General features: G+C 36.3%; 1 protein-coding gene across 1 annotated transcript in view; it reads left to right on the plus strand.

The window, feature by feature from the left end:
- The window catches only part of LOC102850987 (protein LSM14 homolog A-like), a 50,622-nt gene that overhangs the window by 12,423 nt on the left and 15,772 nt on the right, over nucleotides 1-22,427 (plus strand). The window contains exons 2-6 of the mRNA XM_006887877.1: nucleotides 10,619-10,782; nucleotides 14,594-14,723; nucleotides 19,986-20,162; nucleotides 20,445-20,510; nucleotides 21,091-21,121. Of these exons, the coding sequence (XP_006887939.1) occupies nucleotides 10,619-10,782; nucleotides 14,594-14,723; nucleotides 19,986-20,162; nucleotides 20,445-20,510; nucleotides 21,091-21,121 (568 nt within the window). The remainder of the gene's footprint in view (nucleotides 1-10,618; nucleotides 10,783-14,593; nucleotides 14,724-19,985; nucleotides 20,163-20,444; nucleotides 20,511-21,090; nucleotides 21,122-22,427) is intronic.

The raw sequence follows: 22,427 nt of genomic DNA on the forward strand, positions 1-22,427 counted from the left end.
TTTTAGAGCTGCTGGTGAATCTGAAGTGTCAGAGACTCCATTCTTTGGATTAATAGAACAATTTACTATGTATTGCACCAACCAGAGCTTCTCTTGCTAGGGGAGAGAGACCTTTAAAGAATACATGATTAATAGATACAAAGACCATCTATTATTTCTTGCTTAAGGCAGGGGTACATAAAGAAAAATTGTTAAGAATTTCATCACAATATTGAAATTCTTATTAAATACTGGAAATCTCATTAAATATCATATGTCAGCAACTATTCATTACACAATTTCTTTTTTAAAGCAGCTTTACACTTATTCACTGCCATTGAGTCAGAACCTACACATAGCTGATCCTCCAGCAGGTTTTCAGAGGCTGTAAATTGCATAGGAAGAGATCACCCATCCTTTTCCCAAAGACCAGCTTGTAGATTCAAACTTACCAATTTTGAATCTTTGGACTCGCAGCACAACTCCCTACCCGCCAGCTTCTCAGAACTCTCTATAAAACAGCTTTGTTTAAGGTATAACGTTAGAAATGTACTGTACAATGAGATCTCTGGCACCATCACTACAATTCCTTTTTAAAACAAGTTCACCACCCTAAAAATCATTGTTTGCCCCTGGAAGGAAAGATGGACAATCTCCTGTGCAATTTACAGCCCAAAAATCCACTGGAGGAACAACTATGTGTCAGTTCTGGCTCCATGAGCTATATGAGAGACAGAGTGCATTCCACCCCTACCTCTAGACACTCATGACATGCTTTCTGTCATTATTTACCTTTTCTAGACTCTCCTTTGTTTTTAATATGGTAAATTACACTGATGAATTTCCTAATACTAAAACATTCTTGGCTTCTTTTAAAAACAATATTTAACTTGAATAAATTGTTAAGTGATGTTGAGTCTTAGCAACCCTATGTGCAACAGAATGAAATAGCACCTGCTTTTACCTTTTTCCCCCTCCTGACCTCCTTCTTTACCAAACCTGATGGCTTCCTCCAGTGACAGACCTCCCTTGATGACATGCCCAAACTATGTGAAATGAAGTCTCTTTATCCTCACTTCTAAGGAGTTTCTGGCTCCACTTCTTCCAAGACAGACTGTTCTCCAGTCATTTAAAATTTATCTGCATGATTTTACTTCATGTGATATTTATTGTCTTAAGATTTTCACTTTCTGTTGAATCAACTTTCTTCAGAATTAGTGCAAATATGAGTATCTTTCAGTTGTTTAGTATGGTAGCTGTCTTCTAAATTTCTTCACTTTGGTGAGTGAGCTCGTCTGGCACTGCATCCATTTGTTAAAACATCTCAATTGATAAATTCTCATCAATTTTCTGGAGTTGTGTTTTTCACCATTACCTTCAGTACAGCCTGGATTTCTTTCAGTACCATTCGTTCTTGATCATATACTCGTGCCTGAAATGGTTGAACATAAGCTCTTTTGGTACCATGACTCTGTGTGTTCCTTCCATCTTTATTTGATTCTTCTTGTCATTCATTCAGTCTTTTGTCCTTAGAATCTTGAAATCTTTTGTTCGGTTCTCTTATTTCATAATTTCTTCCTATTCTAGAATAAGTCTAAGGTCCCCTCTGACATCCATTGTCTCTTTTTCCCTGCTGTCTTTTTAATTACCTTTTGTTTAATCATAAATGATGTCTTTTGTCAGAGTTGTATTTTGGCTCTCATGGATGCATTTTTATTTTCTTCCACTTGAACTTATATATGAGCAATTAGTAGTGCATTCCCTTGCTTTTTTCTTAATGATACTGAGCTTTTAGACTCTTTACATTTTTTATTTTTTTATTAACGATTTTTAATGCAACATGTGTATAATTTTTACAGCATATTCTTTCCATTTAATTTTTCCCTATTCATTCATTGTTGTACATTTTCCTCCCTGCCCACCCCTCACCCCTAGTTTGTTTTTTCTCTTTGAAGAAAAAATTCTTTCATTGTTATATAATTCCCCATCAGTCCACTGTCCACTTTAATATGCATTTTGTCCTATAATCTTGTCATGAAAATACCTTATCCTATGTTCCTTTTAAACAGTTCTCTCCCTCATCTGTTTCAATGCAGTATACATTATTTATCCCCTCTTTTCTTGGGTTCCCCCCAAACCTGATGTCAGTTCCATTTTATAACAGTGGCACTATGCGGTATTTGTCTTTTTGTGACTGAGATATTTCACTTAGCATAATGTCATCCAGCCGTCACCCATTTTGTGTAATATTTCATGAGTTCTTTGTTTTTCAGTGTATACCACAGCTTCTCTATCCATTAATTTGTATTCTTCATGTTACTGTTTTCAGCATTCCCTGTATTCTGTCTGACCAAGTCCACATTTATACTTGATCATTTTTGTAAAATTTTGTCATGGCATCTCAGACCTTGTTTTTACCACAAAGGTCATATTTTTTTAACTACTGGTCCTCCTTTATTTCCAACTTTTGCATTCAAGTCACTGATAGTTATTAATTTATCTTAATTACATGTTTGCCCAATTTCAGACTGGAGAAGTTTTTAGAAATTCTTTATTCCTCTTTGACTTTAGTGTTGGCGTGTAAATTTTAATAGTAATCACGTTAATAGGTCTTCTTGTCCATATGCATATAGATATCCCATCGCTGACAGCTTTGTTCTTCAGGATAGATCTTGAATTACTCATTTTGGTAAAGAAATATGACATTATTTTTCATTTTAGACACACCTGTTTGTTCTTTTGGGAGTCCTTGAGATGTTCAAGTTGTGTCACCTGCATAACATGGATTATTGATTAGTCTTTCAATCTTGATGCCACATTCTTCTTCATAGAGTACAGCTTCTTTTGCTCAGCATATGGATTGAATAGGTACAGAGAGAGAATACAGCCCTGACACACTGCTTTTTTTAATTTTAAACTGTGTAGTGTTCCTTTGCTCTGTTCGCACAGCAGCCTCTTGATCTAGTTACAGGTTTTGTATGAGCACAATTAAGAGTTCTAGAATTTCCATTCTTCTCAGTGTTAGCCATAACTTGTTAAGATCCACACAGTCAAATGCCTTTGCATAGTAAATAAAGCATAGACATTCTGGTCCTCTTTACTTTAGCAAGGATCCATCTGACATCAGCCGTGATATCTCTAGTTCCAGGGCCTCTTCTATATCCTGCTTGAACTTCTGACGATTCTCTATGTGCTGTTCTAGCTGTTTTCCCCATGATCTTCAGCAGCATTTTGCTTACATGTGATATTAATGATATTGTTCAGAAGTTTCCACATTTTGTTGTATCACTTTTCTTTAGAATGGGAGCAAATAATGGACCTCTTCCAATCCATAGGTCAGTCAGCTGTCCTCCAAATTTCCTGGCATATACTGGTGAGCACTTACAGGGGTGCATCTGTTAATTGAAACATGTCAGTTGTTATTCCATCAATTTCTAAGGCCTTCTCTTTTGCTAGTGCCTTCAGTGCAGCTTCAGCTTCCTCCTTTATTACGATTGGCTCCTACTATATGGTACTTTCTGAAAATTTTTGAATTTTCAGTGTCATTCATTTCTTTTTGGTATAGTGACTGTGTGTTCCCTCCATTTTCTTCTGATGCATCATGAATCATTTAATATATTGCCCATAGCATCTTTCAGTATTGCAACATGAGGCTTAAATTTGTTTTTCACGTTTCAGTAAATGAATAGAAATCCAAGGTCTCTGTTAACTTTCATTAAAAATAATAATAAAATATTTTTTTTTAAACCTGGTTTTTCACTTCTCTCAGCTTGAGAAATGCAGAGTGAGTTCTTCCATTTTATTCCCCAATTTCAGCTTTCTGCAAGTTCTTCCATTTTATTCTCCAATTCCAGCTCTCTGCACATTCAATTATAATACTTTGTCTTTTTGAGCTGCCCTTGGAAATCTTCCAGCTGTTTTCCCCCTTTGTTTTGGCTTCTTGATGCACTAGTGCTATTTTCAGAGTCTCTTATGACATGTTTTCAATTTTTTCTTTCTAATGACCTTTTTTACTCTTTTTTATGGATGATATCCTTGATACCATCCCATAACTCATCTGGTCTTTAATCATTGGTGTTCAGTGCTGCAAACCTGTTCTTAAACTAATTATAAAATTCAGATGGAATATACTCTAGACCATATTTTGGTTCTCTTGGACTTGTTTTAATTTTCTTTAGCCTCAGTTTGAACTTGCACATGAGTAATTGATGGTCTTACCCACAGACTACCCCAGGCCTACTTTTGACTGCTGATAATTAAGCTTCTTCAACAATTCCTATGCAGCCCATCAGGTGAAGTCATGTGTAGAGTCACTGTTTTTGTTTCTTTTAAAAATTAATGGTATGAATGAATCATTGAAAATACAAAATTCATTCTGTTTCTAGCTTCATTTCTGTCAATAATCCAAGTACTATTTCTTCTTCCAACTTTTGCATTCCAATTATCTGTTTTTAAGAAGTGGATGCCAATCCTGCTTCCTAGTCTGTCTTAATCTGAGAGCTCTACTAAAACCTGTCCACTCTGGATAACTCTTGTGTCATTTGACACATCAGTGGCAAAGCTTTCAGTATCACAACAATTCACAAGTTATCTCAGTACAGCAAACTTACAGACAAGTGCTATACCAATTAGAATAACGTTCTCCCCAAATACAACGGACAATTTAGCTTGTACCTCTAATAGCAAATCAGGCTTCACACCAGGCCCAAGGGCACATCAGCATAATAGACCATGTGATTATCTGATTCCAAAGAGCCAATACCAGTCCATTGCAATTCACTGGTGCCTAGTTTGTCAATCTTTGGTTTGTAAATTATTTTACTCATATAATGTGTATTTATGTTCTAGTTATTAATGACTGTTTACTGCTGTTTCTCCTCATTTTGAGTCATACTACATCAACAAATAAAGGTCTCTTACTGACAGAAAGCTTCACTTTATCGACATCATTAATGTAAATGATGCTCTACCCTGGTGTTGTATCTTCTAACTTAAGGGCCTCATTTTCTGGTACTGTATCAACTATATCAGCCATTGTTCCCATCCTATTCATAAGATTTTCAGTGGTTCATTATTTCAGAAGTGGGTAGTCTTTCTCCTACTCTCAGTTTGGAAGCTTCAATCCCATCATGGGTGACCCCACTAGTATTTGAAAGAAGTTTTTTTTCCCCCATCGTTATAATCTTCACAGAACCAGATCACCAGACATTTCTTCCTTGGCATCACTGGGTGTGTTCAAACCCCCAGCCTGTTGGTTAGTAGTCAGGAGCATTGTCAGCGACCTGGACCTCAAGTAATACATCCTAATGTTAATGTGTTTTAATCTTTCAACTTAAAATTTTCTCATTAATTCTCTACTATAGAAGATGGTGTAGCCCTTAGAAAGTTATGCCTCTAACCCAAAACCTGTGACTCCTCAGGACAAAGATGGATAGCCTCATCCTTTATTATTTACAGCTCATTGGAGTGTCAGCTATGAGTCAGTTCTAGCTTGATGGCAATGTGTTGAGTCTGAAAGTTTATATATCTTTTCCTCTTTGTCTCATACTTTTCTGACTTGTTTGTCACACTTTGTAGTCTTCTTCAGATCTCTTCCTGTGAGATTTACAGCCTCTCAACCCTCAGGGTCAGCTATGAGTTGATTCTTTCTCAACAGCACATAAAAACAATCACACTCTTTAAAATAGGTTGCTGCTGTTCTTATTATGTGCCATCAAGTAACCTGCAACTCAGACCCTATGTACAACAACCCTAAAACCTGCTTTATCCTGTGCTAATCTCATTGTCTCTGACATACCTACCCCCGTTACCCCACTCACGGAATCAGTCCATCTCATCGAGGGTCTTCCTCTCCTGCACTGTTCCTCCACCCTCCCAAGCATGATGTCCCTCTCCAAGGACTGGTCCCTCCTTGCAATATGTCCAAAGTATGTCAGATGAAGCTTCAGAATCCTTGCTTCCAAAGAGCAGCCTGGCTTCACTCTCTCTAGTACAAACCTGTTTGTTCACTTAGCAGTCCATGGTATATTCAATACTCTTCTCCAACACCACACTAATAGGTAGCATAATGTAAATGAAAGCCTGTGAAACAAATGTATATGAATGATAAAAGTATTTTTTTACTAAAAAAGTGTTTAAAAGAAATCTTGCTGTAGGTGACAAAGGAACACCACCGTCTTAGGAATATGATGTGCTTAACCAACTATTTTTAGTTTAAGGTGAGAGTTAAAGATCTAACTATAAATTCAAGTGGACAGCTTGTCTTAGCACACGTAAAGGGACAAATTCCGAAGCCTAAATGTTGGGACTGTATAAAAGATTTGGTTATTATATCATTATTCACACCTCCCTCCTTGGAATTTTACTGACTAGTGAGAATTGTGAATAAGAAGTTCCACTGACAGTTCAAAGGCATGTGGCTTAAATCCATCAGCTGTTCTGAGGGAGAAAGATGGGTAGTTTCCTCTTGTACAATTTACAGCTTCTGAAAACCTGCTGGAGGGTCACCTTTGAGTCAGTGCCAACTCGATGGCAATGACAGTATAAATCTGTTAAAGATAGTACTAACTTGGTTTTATTTAGTTTGTTGTTGTTGTTTTTATTGATTGCCCATGAGTAAAGCATGATTCATAGCAACCCTATGAACAAAAGACCTGAAGCTTTTCTATAACTACCGTCATTTCTCAAAGTTCCTAGAGTTTCCAGAAGAATGTTGTTTTAGGAAGTGGATGCCACTCATTTAGTTTATTCAATCAATATTGATTGCTCTGCTCATTTTTTTTTTAAATGGTAGTATATGATCTCTCATGCATGGTGTCCCTTGGGATGCAGAAAGGTGGAAAACTGTCATGCAGAAAGGTGGAAAACTGGCAAAAGAGAAGATTCTCAACCAGATTGATTCACCCAGTTACTGCAGCAGTGGGCTTTAGTATGTCCAAAATGATGAGGATAGCGCAGAATCAGACAGGGTTCACATTTGTTGTTTATACAAGTTGTACTCAATTCAGTGGCACCAAGTAACAATGTGATCTCTCAAGTTTCCTAACTTGAATTTCTATGTTAATTTGAATGTTTCCAGAGGTCTCTTAAGCCAGTAAATCTAAAAAGTAAGAACTCATGAGAAACTCTTCCAAAATAATCAGACTAAAATGTGTATTTCTATATCTTGTACCTTGAAAGTCTGAATCAGTGATCTATAGTTAACTGGGGCATTTTAGAGATTCTGTTAGGACTGTATAGTTGATAGTTGCTAGGCTCCATTATTAGAGGATCTGTTGCTCACCAAGGTACATTGACTTCTCTGTTGTGAAGATCAGGGTTTAAAAGAGAATATACTTTTGTGCCCACCCACCATTTATAAGTGGTCTAGTGGTAAGGAGCTGTGCTGCCAACTCAGAGATACATAGTTTGACTCTACCACCAGCTGCTCCATGGGAGAATGATGGACAGTCTCTTTTACCATTTAAAATGGCCTCTGAAAACCCACAGGAGAGTGTAATAAGAGTTGATTTCACGTCAACGTACACAACAGAACCATATACGTACATACATATACACATTTATACTGTTGAGTCAGAACCAGCTCATTGCTAACCCTTCAGCAGGTTTTCAGAGCCTTTAAATTGCAAGAGAGGAGATTGTCCATCTTGCCATGGAGCAGAGCAGCTCGTGGGTTCAAACCATATGCTGTAAGGTTGACAGCCTAACTTCTTACCACTAGGCCACCAGCACTGCCTTATATACATGTCTGCATATATATGTAGAGGGAGGGTTGACATAATGATACCAAATGTTTATTTTGCTGAATGAAAGCATTTAAAGTAAATAAAGGAGAATCAGAAATATGAGAAAGAAATGCAGTCTATGACTAATGGTCTCCATGAGCGACTGGCTCTTTTGAAATGGAACCAGAAGAACTGGATGGTGCTTTCCTACTATTACTGAACATTTTGATCAAGAAATTCTGTCAGAGAAGCTAATCACAAGGGGGGGAATGAATGGAAAAGAATTCTCATGGAACCCAAGCACTGCCCTGAGATAGTCTTTAAACTTTAGACCAAAAATAATCCCTGAAGTCTTCCTAAATCATCTGCTTTGATTGTTGTGTTCTTTAAGATCTGTATGAGATCAAATTGATAATTGTTGTTGTTGTTGTTGTTGTTGTTATGTGCCATTGAGTTGCTTGCAGCTCATAGCAACCCTATGTACAAGAGCCCTAAACCCTGCTCTATCCTGTGCCAACTTCACTGTCTCTGGCACACCTACTCCCATTACCCCAATCACTGAATTGAACCATCTCATAAGGGTCTTTCTCTCTTGTGCTATCTCTCCACCCTCCCAAACATGATGTCCCTCTCCAAGGATTGGTCCCTCCTTGCAACATGCCCAGAGTATGTCAGATGAAGCTTCAGAATCCTTCCTTGCCTCCAAAGAGCAGCTCAGTTTCACCCTCTCCAGAACAACCCTGTTTGTTCTCCTAGCAGTCAGTAGTATATTCAGCACTCTTCAGCACCACAGCTCAAAGCCATCAATTCTGTTTATATCTTCCCTAGTCACTGTCCAGCTCTCTGATGCATAGCACAAAATTGCTAAGACTATAGCCTGGATCAGGTGCACCTTAGTCTCCAGCCTAATGTCGTTGCTCTGCAGTATTCTGGAGAGGTCTCTGACAGCTGACTTTCCCAATGCAGTTTGTCTCTTGATTTCCTGACTCCTGGTACCAACAGAGTTGATTGTGGAACCAAACAAACTAAAAGTGTTAGTTTTAATCTCTTCACCATCCATAATGATGCTGCCAATTAGCCCAGTGGTGAGAATCTTTGTTTTCTTGATACTAAACCTCAATCTGTATTGAAGGCTGCAGTCCTTGACCTTCTTCAGCAGGCACTTCAGGTCCTCCTCAGTTTCAGCAAGCAGGGTTGTGTCATGTGCATAACGCAGATTGTTGATAGATCTTCCACCAATTCTGATCCCACATTTCTCCTCATAGAGCCCAGCCTCTCGGATAATCTGTTCTGCATTCAGGTTGAAAAGGTATGGAGACAAGACACATCCCTGGTGTACGTCCTTCCCAGTTTTGAACCATGCAGAGTTTACTTGCTTCGTTCTGACGACTTCCTCTTGGTCCAAGTATAGGTTCTGCATTAGCACGATCAAGTGTTCTGAGATTCCCGTTCTTCTCAGAGTCAGCCACAGTTTGTTATGATGCACACAGTCAAACACCTTTGCATAGTCAGTCAGTGAAGCCCAGATAGACATTCCGCTGGCACTCTCTGCTTTCTCCCAAGATCCGTCTAATATTAGCTACAATATCCCTATTACCACGGCCTCTTACAAACCCAGAATTGCACATCTGGCAATTCTCTGTTGACGTGTTGCTCCAGTTGTTTTTGGATAATTTTCAGCAGAATCTTCTTGCATGTGATATTAATGATATTATTTTATCATTTCCACACTCTGTCAGGTCACCTTTCTTTGGAATTGGGAAAAATATCAATCTCTTCCAGTCAGTTGGCCAGATGTCTGTCCTCCAGATTTCTTGGCACAACTTAGCATATCCAGAGCAGCGTCTGTTTGTTGAAATATATCAGTTGATATGCTGTAAACTCCTGAAGCCTTTTTTGCCAGTTCTTTCAGAGCAGTTTGAACTTCCTCCTTCATCACCACCGGCTCATATGTTTAATGAAATTCTTCTATGTCAGCCAATTTCTTATGGTACAGTAACTCTGTATACTTCCTTCCATCTTCTTTTAATGCTTCTTGGATCATTATCAGCTGTGAAAACCAGGGCAGGTGCTGATTGTAGAACAAACCACCAACTGTGCATATGCAAGCTGAAGTGGAAGTAAATAAAATCAAATCCATAGGAACCAAAATTTGACCTTAAGTCTATCCCACTCGCATTTCAAAGCCATCTCAGGAACAGGTTTGAGGCCTTGAACACCTATGAAAAAGACCAGATGAGCTGTGGATGATAATCAAGAATATCGTCCATGAAGAATGGCAAAGATAATTACAAAGGAAGAAGAGGAAGAAAAGACCAAGATGGATGTCAGATGACACTGAATATTGTTTTAGAGTGCCAGAGCTAAAGGAAGAAATCAAGAAATTAAAGAGCTAAACAGAAAATTTCAAAGGGCAGCTCGGAATGACAAAGCAAGGAATGATAATGAAATATGCAAAGAGCTGGGGTCAGAAAATCAAAAGGGCTGAACTCACTCAGCATTTCTTAAGCTGAAGGAATTGAAAAACAAATTGACAGAGGCAATTAAAAAAGAAAACCCACATAGTTTGAGAGCAGTGAGTTTATGTGAATTAGGGCAAGAGAACAACTTAGAAAAGGAACAAATAAAAGGATGGACACAGCTTGAGGAATATGACAATAGATGCCACTGAACTGTACATGTAGCAATTTAATTTCGGTGTATTGCTATTTATATTCCCAGCGTCATCAAATTATTAAAAGAAAGCAGTAATAAGGACATTACTAACACCTTCTCCACCATAACCATCAAAATTATAAATGTAAAAAGAGTACTGCTTAGTAATATAGATAGCCTTTTAGAGTTTTGTAGCTCAAAGTAAAGCTCATTTTCTTTTCCTACTATGCACGTCTTATATCCTCCTGTTTTCTTACCAGTTCGGTCCTTTGGTACAGAAGACAGACCAACAGATCGACCGATACCACCTCGAGATGAAGTCTTTGAATACATTATATTCCGAGGAAGTGATATTAAAGATCTCACTGTTTGTGAGCCACCAAAACCACAATGCTCTTTGCCTCAGGACCCAGCCATTGTTCAGGTAACTGATGCACTCATCTTGGTTTTTGCCTCTCCTAGGGTTTTGGATTGTATATTTTCCAGTTCTCTCATTTGAATGTTCAGGTAGCTTGTCATTTCAAGTTACAGAATACCTAGAGAAACTTCTCATTTAGATTTTTCTCTACATCTTAAGTAGGAACTAAGTGTAAAAAAAAAAAAGATAGCTAAGGGATTTCTTATAAGCAATTTGCTAATTTCAACAACCAGCATTGTAGAGGCTGTTAAGGTGCCGTTCGGGACATATGCTTTTATTTTTGGTAGAAGTGGTGAGTCGTGTCAGTTCAGCTTTTTACAGGTGTACAAGTTGTTGACAGCAATTAGATGAAACAGTTGTACATACATAAGTTAATTCTCGTGCATAAGTTGACGTGAGCTAGAATTTGAATCCAGGCATTCTGACTTCATTCTCTACTATTTGTGTCAGATACAGTTCCTTGTTGAACCATGATGGTAAATAGATGCTCTCAAGTAAGATTATAAGGTTTAATAGGCAACAGGCAGGGGGACTGCTCAGTCCCAGTATATATTACACAATCTGTCATTATTTTATAACAAGCTATCACAGACATAAAATAATCTTATCATACACAGATGAACTATTGAATTTCCTAAAAGACATTTTTTAAAATTTTCAGTATTTATTAAAAATCAATCTGATGTTTAAAAGATTTATTTTAGTCAAATTAGCAAATTATGGATTAAAGAATAGCAATTACTAATTACTCTTTTATATCCTTGCTGTAGTCATATAGAAATCTTTGAATCTCAGCTATAGCAGAGAAAGAATCAGTCAAGTTAGCATAAGACTATTTTTACTTGAAGACATAGATAATTAAAAGCCTGGGACCCCTATTGTTTTTCTCCTGGATACCTCTTTCTTGTCAGAATATTACACAGCAGTGTAATGCTTTTTGGTTTCTTTTAAATTAACTTTAAAAATCTTAGGAATTATTAAAAAGTCTTGGTTTTACACACACTTACACAAAAACCCCCTTGCTGCTAATTAGATTCGAGATCAGCAGCCCTGTAGGACAAAGGAGAACTACAACATAACATCACTAGCATCTTTCTCCCTCAAGGCTCATTGTGGGTTTAAACCATGTTCATGTTGCAGATGAGTGCTTAACCAAACTACCCCCAGCTATTCCTTTCCATGAAAGAGATGCTTAATATATTATGTTTAATAGAATTTGTCTTACTATCTTCCACCTATTAGAAGAAAGTATCTCATTCACTTTTGAAAAAGTATGCAGATTGATACATAAAATTAAAAAGAAGGTAAAGTAACAGATGATACCTTTAACACTTACCTACTTAGTATTTATTTTTAAAATATGAGATAAACTTTTTATTTTTATAAGAGTGGTAACTTTTATTATTCTTATTTTATAGCCTAGAGAAATTCTATTCACTGCTCCCCTCTTTAAAGTAGAGAGAGGAAGTCTGAAAGAATACTGAAAAAAATGAGTATTTTAGATGCTGGAAAGGAAAAGAAGATCATGATCTTTTTTTTTTCTATTACTACTAAGTTTTCTCTTTTTTTCTTGTTTATTTAAATTTATTATTAATTTCAGTAAAAATTTACAGAGACTTTGGATTTCCATTCATTCATTGTTGCACTTTTCTACCCTCCCAACCCTCCACCCAGTGCACTACCCTCTTGGAAAAGTAAAAGAAAAAGTCTTACATTGTTTTACAAACCCTCCCCCAGATCCGCTCCACCATGTAGCATTTGCTGTAGACTTCTGTCATGACAAAAATACCTAATCACATATCCTTTTAAAACCGTTTTCTCACTTATCTGATTCAATGCAGTATACATTATTGACCCCATCTTTCTCAGTCTCTCCCCAACCCCAAGGTCAGTCCTGTTTTACAACAGTGGTACCATGCAGTATTTGTCCTTTTGTGACTGAGATACTTAACTCTGCATGAGGTCCTTGTTTTTCATTGCAGCATAGTATTCCATTATGTGAATATACCACAGCTTCTCTATCCATTCATTTGTTGATGGGCACTTAGGTTGTTTCCAACTCTTTGCTATTGTGAACAAACATGTTTATTGCAATAAACATGGGTGTGCATATATCTGCTTGGATGTCAGTTATGGTCTCTTTGGGGTGTATTCCCAGTAGTGAAATTGCTGGGTCAAATGATATCTCTTATTTGCAACTTTTTGAGATAGCGCCATACCACCTTCCCCAGTGGTTGCACCATTCCACCAGCAGTGACTAAGGGTTCCAGTTTCTCCACAACCTCACCAGCATTTGTTGCTTGCTGTTCTGTTAAATTTTGCTATTCTTGCTTGGGTGAGATGATATCTCATAGTTGTTTTAGATCATGATCTTTCTATTGGGTTGGAACCACCTCATAGCTGACCCTGCAGTGAGTTTTCACTTGGGAGGAAATTGGCCTTCTCTCTCCAGTGGAGCACCTGGTGGATTTGAATCATTTACCTTTGGGTTAAAACTCCTTACTCACTAGGCCACCAGAGCTCCTTGATGGAAGAAGAGACATTCTTAATAAAGCTACTTACTAATTTATTTTATAACATACACTAGTGATCTTATGCTGTCTCATGATCGTTCTCTTGGGACTGTAATCCATTTTGTGACATGAGACAAAATCCAAGAGGGCACAGATCCATGTACCTTAATCTTTTATCTGTTTACTCATTCGGTCAGCAGTATTTATTGAATACATAGATAAGTTTGTGGTGTCAGTGACTTATATCCCAGTAGCTTTTAGTGCTTCTCATAGTCATAAAATATTTAGAAAAAGATAAAATAGGGGGGTATGTATAAAGTTTGGTAGGTTAGTTTTACATATATGTTTTAGTAAATTAATATTTTTAAAAAAATATTCTTAAAATTAGTGCTAAATATGTTTTTCCTGAATATCCTTTAAAATGTAAATAGGTTGTGTTTGTTTCTCCATCTTTTCATACTTGTGAGTTTAGTAACAGATGAGATGTTTTAATTCTGTCTCTACCTGATCCGGTCTATAGTCTTTGCAATTGTAGGCTATGCATCAGAGAACTGGACAGTGACTAAGGATGATAGAGAATTAATGCCTTTAAGCTGTGGTGCTGGAGAAGAGTGTTGAATATACCATGGACTGCTAGGAGAACAAACAGGTTTGTCCTGGAGAGGATGAAGCTGGGCTGCTCCTTGGAGTCAAGGATTCAGAGGCTTTGTCTGACATACTTGGGACATGTTGCAAGGATGGACCAGTCCTTGGAGAGGGACATGTTTGGGAGGGTCAGCACAGGAGAGGAAGACCCTCGATGAGATGGATCAATTCAGGGATGGAGTGGTGGGAGTAGGTGTGCCAGAGACAGTGAGGTTGGCACAGAATAGAGCAGTATTTAGCGCTCTTGTACGTAGGGTTGTTATGAGTGGCAAGCTCCTCAACCTCGCATAACAACAACCACCTGTATAAAACCCAGTGATTATAAAAATTCATTTTCTTTAAACAATGTTACTTAAGTAATTTTTTTGTTAGTTCTTTCCTAAATACAGTATAAAAGTCTTAACTCAAAGTGAATCATCATTATAGGAAAAAATAGGTCTGTAAATCCCATTGAGTATAATTGGTGCATACATATAAATACTGAAATAAAAAGATTATATGACTATTTTAATACTAACTGCATGCTTTAAGTTACTGTAATTGCTTTTGTGTCTGTTAATGATGTAATCTTAAGTCATTTGCTTTTTCTTAATTCACTTATTTCCAGTGTACCTGTATTGCTTTTAATGTGGAAAAATAACTTCAAATTTTCTCTTCAGTCTTCACTAGGTTCCTCTACTTCTTCATTCCAATCGGTGGGTTCATATGGACCTTTTGGCAGGATGCCGACGTACAGTCAGTTCAGTCCAAGTTCCATAGTTGGACAGCAATTTGGTGCTGTTGGTGTTGGTACGTATATGCTGCTTCTGCTGTGTGTATACATGCACATGTAAAAGAGATCTCTGTCTCTTCTGTAATTTTCTCTTTAAATCAGTTTTATGATGTTGAGACTCCATTGTAACTATTCTTTTAAAGGCCTTACTTATTATTCTTTATGACTAATGGATCTGTAAAGAACTATTCTCTTGATAATCACATTTCATTTCATATTTCTTAATTTCCATATGTCCATTTTAAATTAACATTTCTCCCATATGGTGTCTTTTCAAAAAGGATTAATGGAGAATACTGTGAAGGAATAGTACATGTGTATTTTGTTGAATATGAATAATTATCATATTTAACACCTCTCAGTGGAAAAATGCTCATACACAGCATATTTGAGTTCTTGGTGCTTTACTTGGATGATTCTGAGAAACATTACATTGTACAGAAAATGTATAAGGAAGCTAAGATTAATGAAAATCCTACTGACTGGCCATTGTATGCAAAAGCTACATGTAGTCTGCTATATTATTTTTATATTTCTGCATCAACTCTTAAATACACCTTTATTCAGATTTCCCACAGTACAGAATTAACTTTCTAGGTTTCAATCTCTGACCCATATCTTTTTAATCTCATTAATCATTTATCATTTTATACTTTGTTTCACAGAATCACAAATCCCTTTTCTTGGTACTGCTAGTAACATAACAAATGTTGCTACCAGGTATATTTGACAACTTAAGACACTTTTGGATGTTACACTGGAGGAAGCTGTGTTACTGCCACCTAATGGAAGAGGCCAAGAATGCAGCTTAACCCCCTAGGCAAAGATCCTGAAACTTCCTCTCACATACTTTTGCCATGTTGTTAGGATCAGTCCTTGGAATATAACATCATGCTTATAAAGGAGGGTCAGCTAAAGAAAAGAAGACCCTACAACAAGATAGATCAGCACAGTGACTATAGCAGTGGCCTAGAATATCTCAGGGATGGTTAGGATGGCACAGGATAGGGCAGGGTTCAGATCTGTTGTTGTTCACCTAACAGCTACAACAGGACAACCCCAACCTCCCATCCCAACAGTCTGACCTAAAATGTCAGTGTTGCCAGTGTTAAGAAAACCATGAATTAAAAAAAAAAAAAGAAAACCATGAATACTCTACAGTGAAAAACACAAAATATTAATGAGATAAATTATTCACGATTGATTTAAAAGTAATGGGAAGTTATCTATCTCTATGAATTAAAAAATTTCAGTATTAGATGTCTCGTCCCCTAAATTGACTTTCCATTTCAGTATCATCTCAGTCAAAATTTCATCATACTTCATTTGAAAATTTAAATTGGCATGCTGGTTCTAAACTTTTTTTAGAAATGCCTAGAATGTAGAATAGCTAAGAGAGTCATAAAGAAGAAAATTTGACATATGTATACACCACCTGATTTCAAGACTACAAAGCTTTTACAAAGCTACCATAAGCTTTGTAAAAGCCTGTGAGGTATAGGTATGAGAATAAATAGAGACTAGAATATTAAAAACGCACCCATTTTGTACATAGGATCACTGTGCATTGGAAGCAGCTCTATAACATCTAAGGACAGCAAAAGATACTTGATTTGAGATACATTATATATCAAATCAATAGCAGAATTGGAATGGGAGGTAGCATATAACCAGGAAGTCAGAAAAGAGATGGGGGGGAAAAAAGGATTTGCTAACCATTGAATAGATAATGCAGGGGGCAAGAAGTAGAAAATGGAGTGAAGGAAACAGTGGAGCAACACAGAGCAGCATTAGAGATACCAGTTCAGATCATCAGAGACTCTTAGATAATGGACATTGCCCAGAAATGCTAGGGATCTTGAATAGGTTCAGTTGACCAAAGAATTCTCAAAAACACTTGTCCACTACACCCCCAACCTCGACACACACACACTGCAGGTTCTCCAGCAAAGAGGTGGCAGTACGTATTCTGTCAATGCCAGCTGTTCTTGTAGTTTCCATGAAAGTTCACCTTTTGTCATCTTCTGACTGCTTTCTAAAGCTTGTCTAGAAAATGGCCTCAATCTACTTCATTTGAAAGTGAAGAGACCTTTCTCTCAAGAAAGTAAACACAAAACAAAACTCAAAAACCTCCAGGGAATTCTTTTTCCCGTAAGGTATACAGTTCAAATAAAGATCACAATTGAAATGCTAAAAAAAAACCAAAACACTGTTCCTAACATTTATGAAGGATGTTGTTAAGGCCATGTTAAACCTTTCTTGGGCTTTTTGGGACTGCAACCTGGCTAGATTATACCTTCAAAGGAGTCTCTGTTTCTGAAACTCAATGTCTGTACTATGTTCTCACGCCCCATTTTAGGATGGATATGAACAACCAGAGTTTGTTAAATTAGGAACAGCACCACTCGACATCACCCTTCCCCCCAAAAAATGGAGTCTACAAGACCATCTGAAGTGACAGTGGTTGAGGAAACAGAGTTGCATACCTGAAAATGAACTAGAATCCATTGTTGCCTTGGAAACAGGGAAAACTTCTAGTAGACACACCTGCTGTTTAGCTATTTGTGCATATATACTTGATGTTAAAATAATTGAACTTTTATGTTGGTTTAGAATTTACCATCTGTGCTACTTCCTTTTGTCAAAGTTTTGTAAACTGCTATTTGATGTAATTTGTAGTTCTGTACCATCAAGTTGGAACTGACCCTCCAGTGGGTTTTCAGAGCTAGTTAATCGCACAGAAGATTGCCCATCCTTCTCTCACAGAGCAGCTGGTGGGCTCAAACCCCATGCCTTTGAGAATTGCAGCGCAGTTTCTTGTGCTACTAGGCCACCAGAGCTCCCTTAATATACTTTATAATTACTTTATATAATGTCCTAGATTATTAATTTGTACAAATGTTACAGTGGAGCATAAAATAAACATCATCATTAAAAATAATATCCTACTTTATATAATTGGAATTTTTTTTTCTTTTGAAACTATTAACTCTCAAAGCTGGAAACTCTTTGACAGCTTTTGGAGCAGAAGCATCTTCAAACAGTGGTACCTTATCCCAAAGTAGTGCCGTTGGGTCTACCTTCACACAGGATTCAAGATCTCTAAAACCTCAGTTATCACAAGGTATGCTGGTGTGTTCTTTTTTCTTTAGATTTTTTCCCCCCTAAATTCTCTTAAGGCTTTGTCTTTCTCTGAGTGTAAAAGCTTTTGCAAGTTATACTTATAAATCACCTTTTATAATTTTCTTTGTTTAATTGAAAATTTTTCTCCCAGTTGCCTGATTACTACAAATATGTGATTTAATTACTTTTCATTTAGACAGCATATTCACTTAAATATACTTAATAAGTCCAGATTTGCTGCTGAAAATTCTTAATGAATTTGGTAACAGTGGAAAAAACAAACTACTACATATTCCTAGCATCCTCACAACATCTAAAATAGTAGCTCTCAGTGTAAACCATCCTCTGCAAAATCAAATCTTCACAGGAGACTCTCCCCCAAGCAGCAGCTAGTGGAGTTGAATCTGACACATTATGCACTATACCACCAAGCGCTCTAGCACTTCACTACCAAGAACTAAGTGAAAATAGTTTTTAATCAAGGGAGAAAGGCCATCTATTCCAGTAAATGATGTTAAAACATATTATTGTCTGATGGTTTCAGAAAAAAACTCTAGAGTAGGTACCTCATGCTAAGATCTAGAATGTATAAAACATCAAATAAACAGTTAATTTTTTAAAAAATTAAAAAATATATTTTAGAAAGCTGTCAGAGATTGAAGAATCTTCTCAATTTCATCAACTAAGATTTACAAACTTTACTAAAGTGAAATAGCTATAATTTAATTTGTGAAAAAGAGAGATACCTCAAAGGAGTATGTTTCTGTAGGGCTGGAATAATTTCTCCTTTTATTCCTAATATGCCTATTAGCACCTCTATTTCCCTATTTATACCAAAAGTTGATCTCAAAAGTAATAAGAGTACAATAGTAAATTCGATTTTGTTTTGAAGTACACAGCAGTGAGCTTACTGCTTGTGCTTGACCCATCCCTTACTCATTTTCTAGTACTTGTGAATCACAGGATCTTTTCTCAAAGAAAAGCCTTAATGAAATAAGTTTTATGGATTTAAATATTTAATGTAATAAAAATTTAATATAATAAAATAGAATGAAACACTTTAAAAAATAACTTGTTTTTACTGGTGTATCACTTCTTAAATGTTCCCTTAAAAGCTAAAATGTGTATAAACCACCATGATTTGCCATTTTTAAGCTGTGGGAGAATTACATTCTTTTTATCAGTGGCAAAATTTGTAATTATAAATACTGTAGAGATCTGAAATCTAGTCAGTAGTACTATTGAACTGCCCCCTCATCTACTGTTAGGGGGCAGGATAACTTGAAAGTGCTCACCAGTTTACCAGTATTTGGAGCTAATGCACATTTGCAACATATTTGGGAATATTTCCACATAAAATGAGTAGATTTTTAAAGGAAATGTTACATCTTGGAGGAATGTTGGGAAATAGGAGAACACAGCAAAAATTTATTGCAAAAATTTTGGAGGGGTCACATAATGGGCACGTTGTTTTTTGTGTACTGTGAATACACTTCAACCTCATAAGTTAGAGAGTATTGCATTTGTTAAGTACAAAGTAGACACTTGCAGCAATTGTAGGGAGTTAAGCTGCTAACCCAAATGTGCAGCTCCACATTAGAAAAGAAAAACGGGTAGTCTCCTCCTTTATAACTTACAGCTTCCTGACAGCCCTCTAGAGGATCAGCTATAAGCCACTTCCAACTCAAGGACAATGAGTTTGAGTTTTTTATTTGCTTCTTTATAATAAAAATTTTAATGATGATAAAATCTATAGATATAAAAGTGACACTTTTAGTCACATCTTTAGAAAGTCCTAAAAGAGTTAAAGCATCTGATAATAATTGCTAAAGTATCAACATAATCTTGTCATTGTCGTTTTCAGGGAAAACTTGATTTGCCTACAGCATGATCTTTTATAATTCCTACTGGATTTTATATATTTAACGTTTTAAATTTTTTTTTCCCCCTCTGGTACAGTAATCTGGTGATCAGTTCACTAAAGATAACCAGATGTAAACTCTGGTCTCATAATACATAGGTGAATTCATTCACACTTGAACTAAGAATTTGAAATAGTAGAAATAAAACTCTAGGCATCTTTTTCTTGTAGGGTCTAGATTACTTTGGAATCCTGAAAGGCTAGGATAGTTTCTTATCTTTTGGTTACATTCTAGGTCGTTCAAGCCCTCAGTTAGACCCTTTGAGAAAAAGCCCAACCATGGAACAAGCAGTACAGACCGCCTCAGCCCACTTACCTGCTCCAGCACCTGTTGGGAGAAGGAGCCCTGTATCAACCAGGCCTTTGCCATCTACCAGCCAAAAAGCAATAGAGAATCAAGAGCACAGGCGAGGTAGAACTTTAGCTATTTACTATCCTTTAATTGGCTAGTCGACATTTCCATTTACTTAAATTCATATAAAGATTTACTTTTTTTTCAGCAATCATAGGAAGTTTAAGCTGAACTTTATAGAATGTTCAGTCTTTTGAATTTGACTCCGTGGTGGTGGTGGGGTTAGATATTTATGAGAATTGGACACATTCCCCCCCCCCCTTGGAGGGTTTTACACATGTCTGTACTTATCATTTTTTTATTCTATCTTGAATTAACTTGTCATTTTTCTGTCTCCTATAGTTGAAGTGCATAAAGTTCCAAGGCCAGAAAATGAGCAACTTAGAAATGAAAGCAAGAAACAAGTAGGTAAGTTAATTGAATAGGAAAGCTATATCCCATATTTGTTAATGGGGGAAACATTTTCAGTATGTAATGTATAATTAGGAGCTCTGGTGTCTTAGTGAGAATAAGTTTTATTGCTAACACAAAAGAACATGGTTCAAATCCACCAGCTGCTTCCATAGGAAAAATACAGGCAGTCTCTTATGTAATTTCCTACCTCTGAAAACCTGCTGGAGAGTCAGTTATGAGGCAGTTCCTACTCAATCATATATAACAGCAACTAATTAAGTTTATTTTAAAAGCACGAAGGCGTTCCTTTTGGTGATGGAATATTTCTTCATCTTAATTCTTTATGGTGGTAGCTCACAAATCTGCATGTGGTAAAATGCCATAGAACTTTACACAAACACATGCAAAAAATGAGTGCATGTAAAAACTGATGAACTCTGAGTTTATTGTACCTGTTCTTGCTTTTGGTAATATATTAATAGTTGAAGACGAACCTAGGCAATCAGCATGAGGAACCACTACTGTTTTATTCAACTCCTGATCTTTCCCCCCCACACACAAAAAAATACATGTATGTATGTATTTTTTTAATCAGTATTACATCCCTGGGATATACCTACTTTCCGGTAGGTAATTGTCTTTTTAAAAAATATTCTTACATTTTATAAACTAGTAGAATTTGCTTACATTGCATTTATATTTATTTTTATATATTTTTATATTTATATTGATTTTTACTTTTGTACTGTCATTTTCTAGCTATATATATATATATATCTCAGTTCTCATTATAAAATCAAGGACTATAATTATCTATACATTTATAATATTTGAGTCCTGAGCCTTTCTTTTTTTAATCCCAGGGATTTTATGTCTGTTTCAGAATCTATAACCATCCCCCAAAATCATCCATTTCACTACTGTTTTAAAATGTATTACTGTAAAAAAAAAAAAATGTATTACTGTAGAATTAATTACAGTTAAAACTTCCAAATTAAAAAAACTAAAACGTGTTTGTAATCACCTTACTCAAACAATGGTTAAAAAATGATATTTCACCTAATTTTAAAAAGCTAGTGTGCTCTTTCAAAGTAAGCACCTTTTTTTCCCCCCTTTGTTTATGCTATTGGTGATGTGGTTCCACAGACTACTGACTTTTACATTTGATTTGTTAACTGTTACTTTTCCTTAATTTAGAAAAAGGAAGTTATCCTTCAAAATAAAAAGATTCTAATGATTACATAATTTTAAAATAAGACATTTTTAATGTTAAAATTTCTAACTTCTTTAGCATTAAATGTCTTTATTACTCTGCTGCATTTTTGCATTTGTTTTCCCCAAAAGGTCAGGTAGTTTATAAACCCTCAATGAACAGTGGCCATAAAGTAGTTTGCCACCCTGTGGATACTTCTCACACTTTGCCACTGTGTATTAAATGTTTCATATAAATATTTTCATAGAATTAATATTTACCCTTCAAATTTCTCCATTTATACATATGCTAGTTAGGAACCCTGACGACATAGTAGGTAAGGAGTCGTACTACCAGCCCAGCTGCCAAGCAGTTAGAATCCATCAGCGGCCAATAGCGAAAAGGGTACGCTGTCTCTTCCTTTGCAGTTTATAGCCTCTCGTAACCTGCTGGAGGGTCAGCCATGTGTTGGTTCTGACTTGATGGCAATGAATAGCATTTAAGTTAAACTGTAGTTTTAAGAAAACATAGAAGGTTATGTTTGGTGTGAGGTTTTAGGCTTAAGTTTCAAGGGTTCGTGCAGCCTTCATTGCCTTAGAACACCCAAGTTCTAGGAGAATTTGACATTTTGATCTGCATTTTACCCCTTTTGATTAAGATTCTTCTTTAGGCTCCTTGATTATTTTTTTTTCTATAATTATATTTTATTAATTTTCATAAACATTTACAGAGATTTTGGG

This window comes from Elephantulus edwardii, unplaced genomic scaffold (assembly GCF_000299155.1).
Source record: "Elephantulus edwardii isolate Elephantulus edwardi_28Jun2011 unplaced genomic scaffold, EleEdw1.0 scaffold00062, whole genome shotgun sequence".
NCBI lineage: Eukaryota > Metazoa > Chordata > Mammalia > Macroscelidea > Macroscelididae > Elephantulus > Elephantulus edwardii.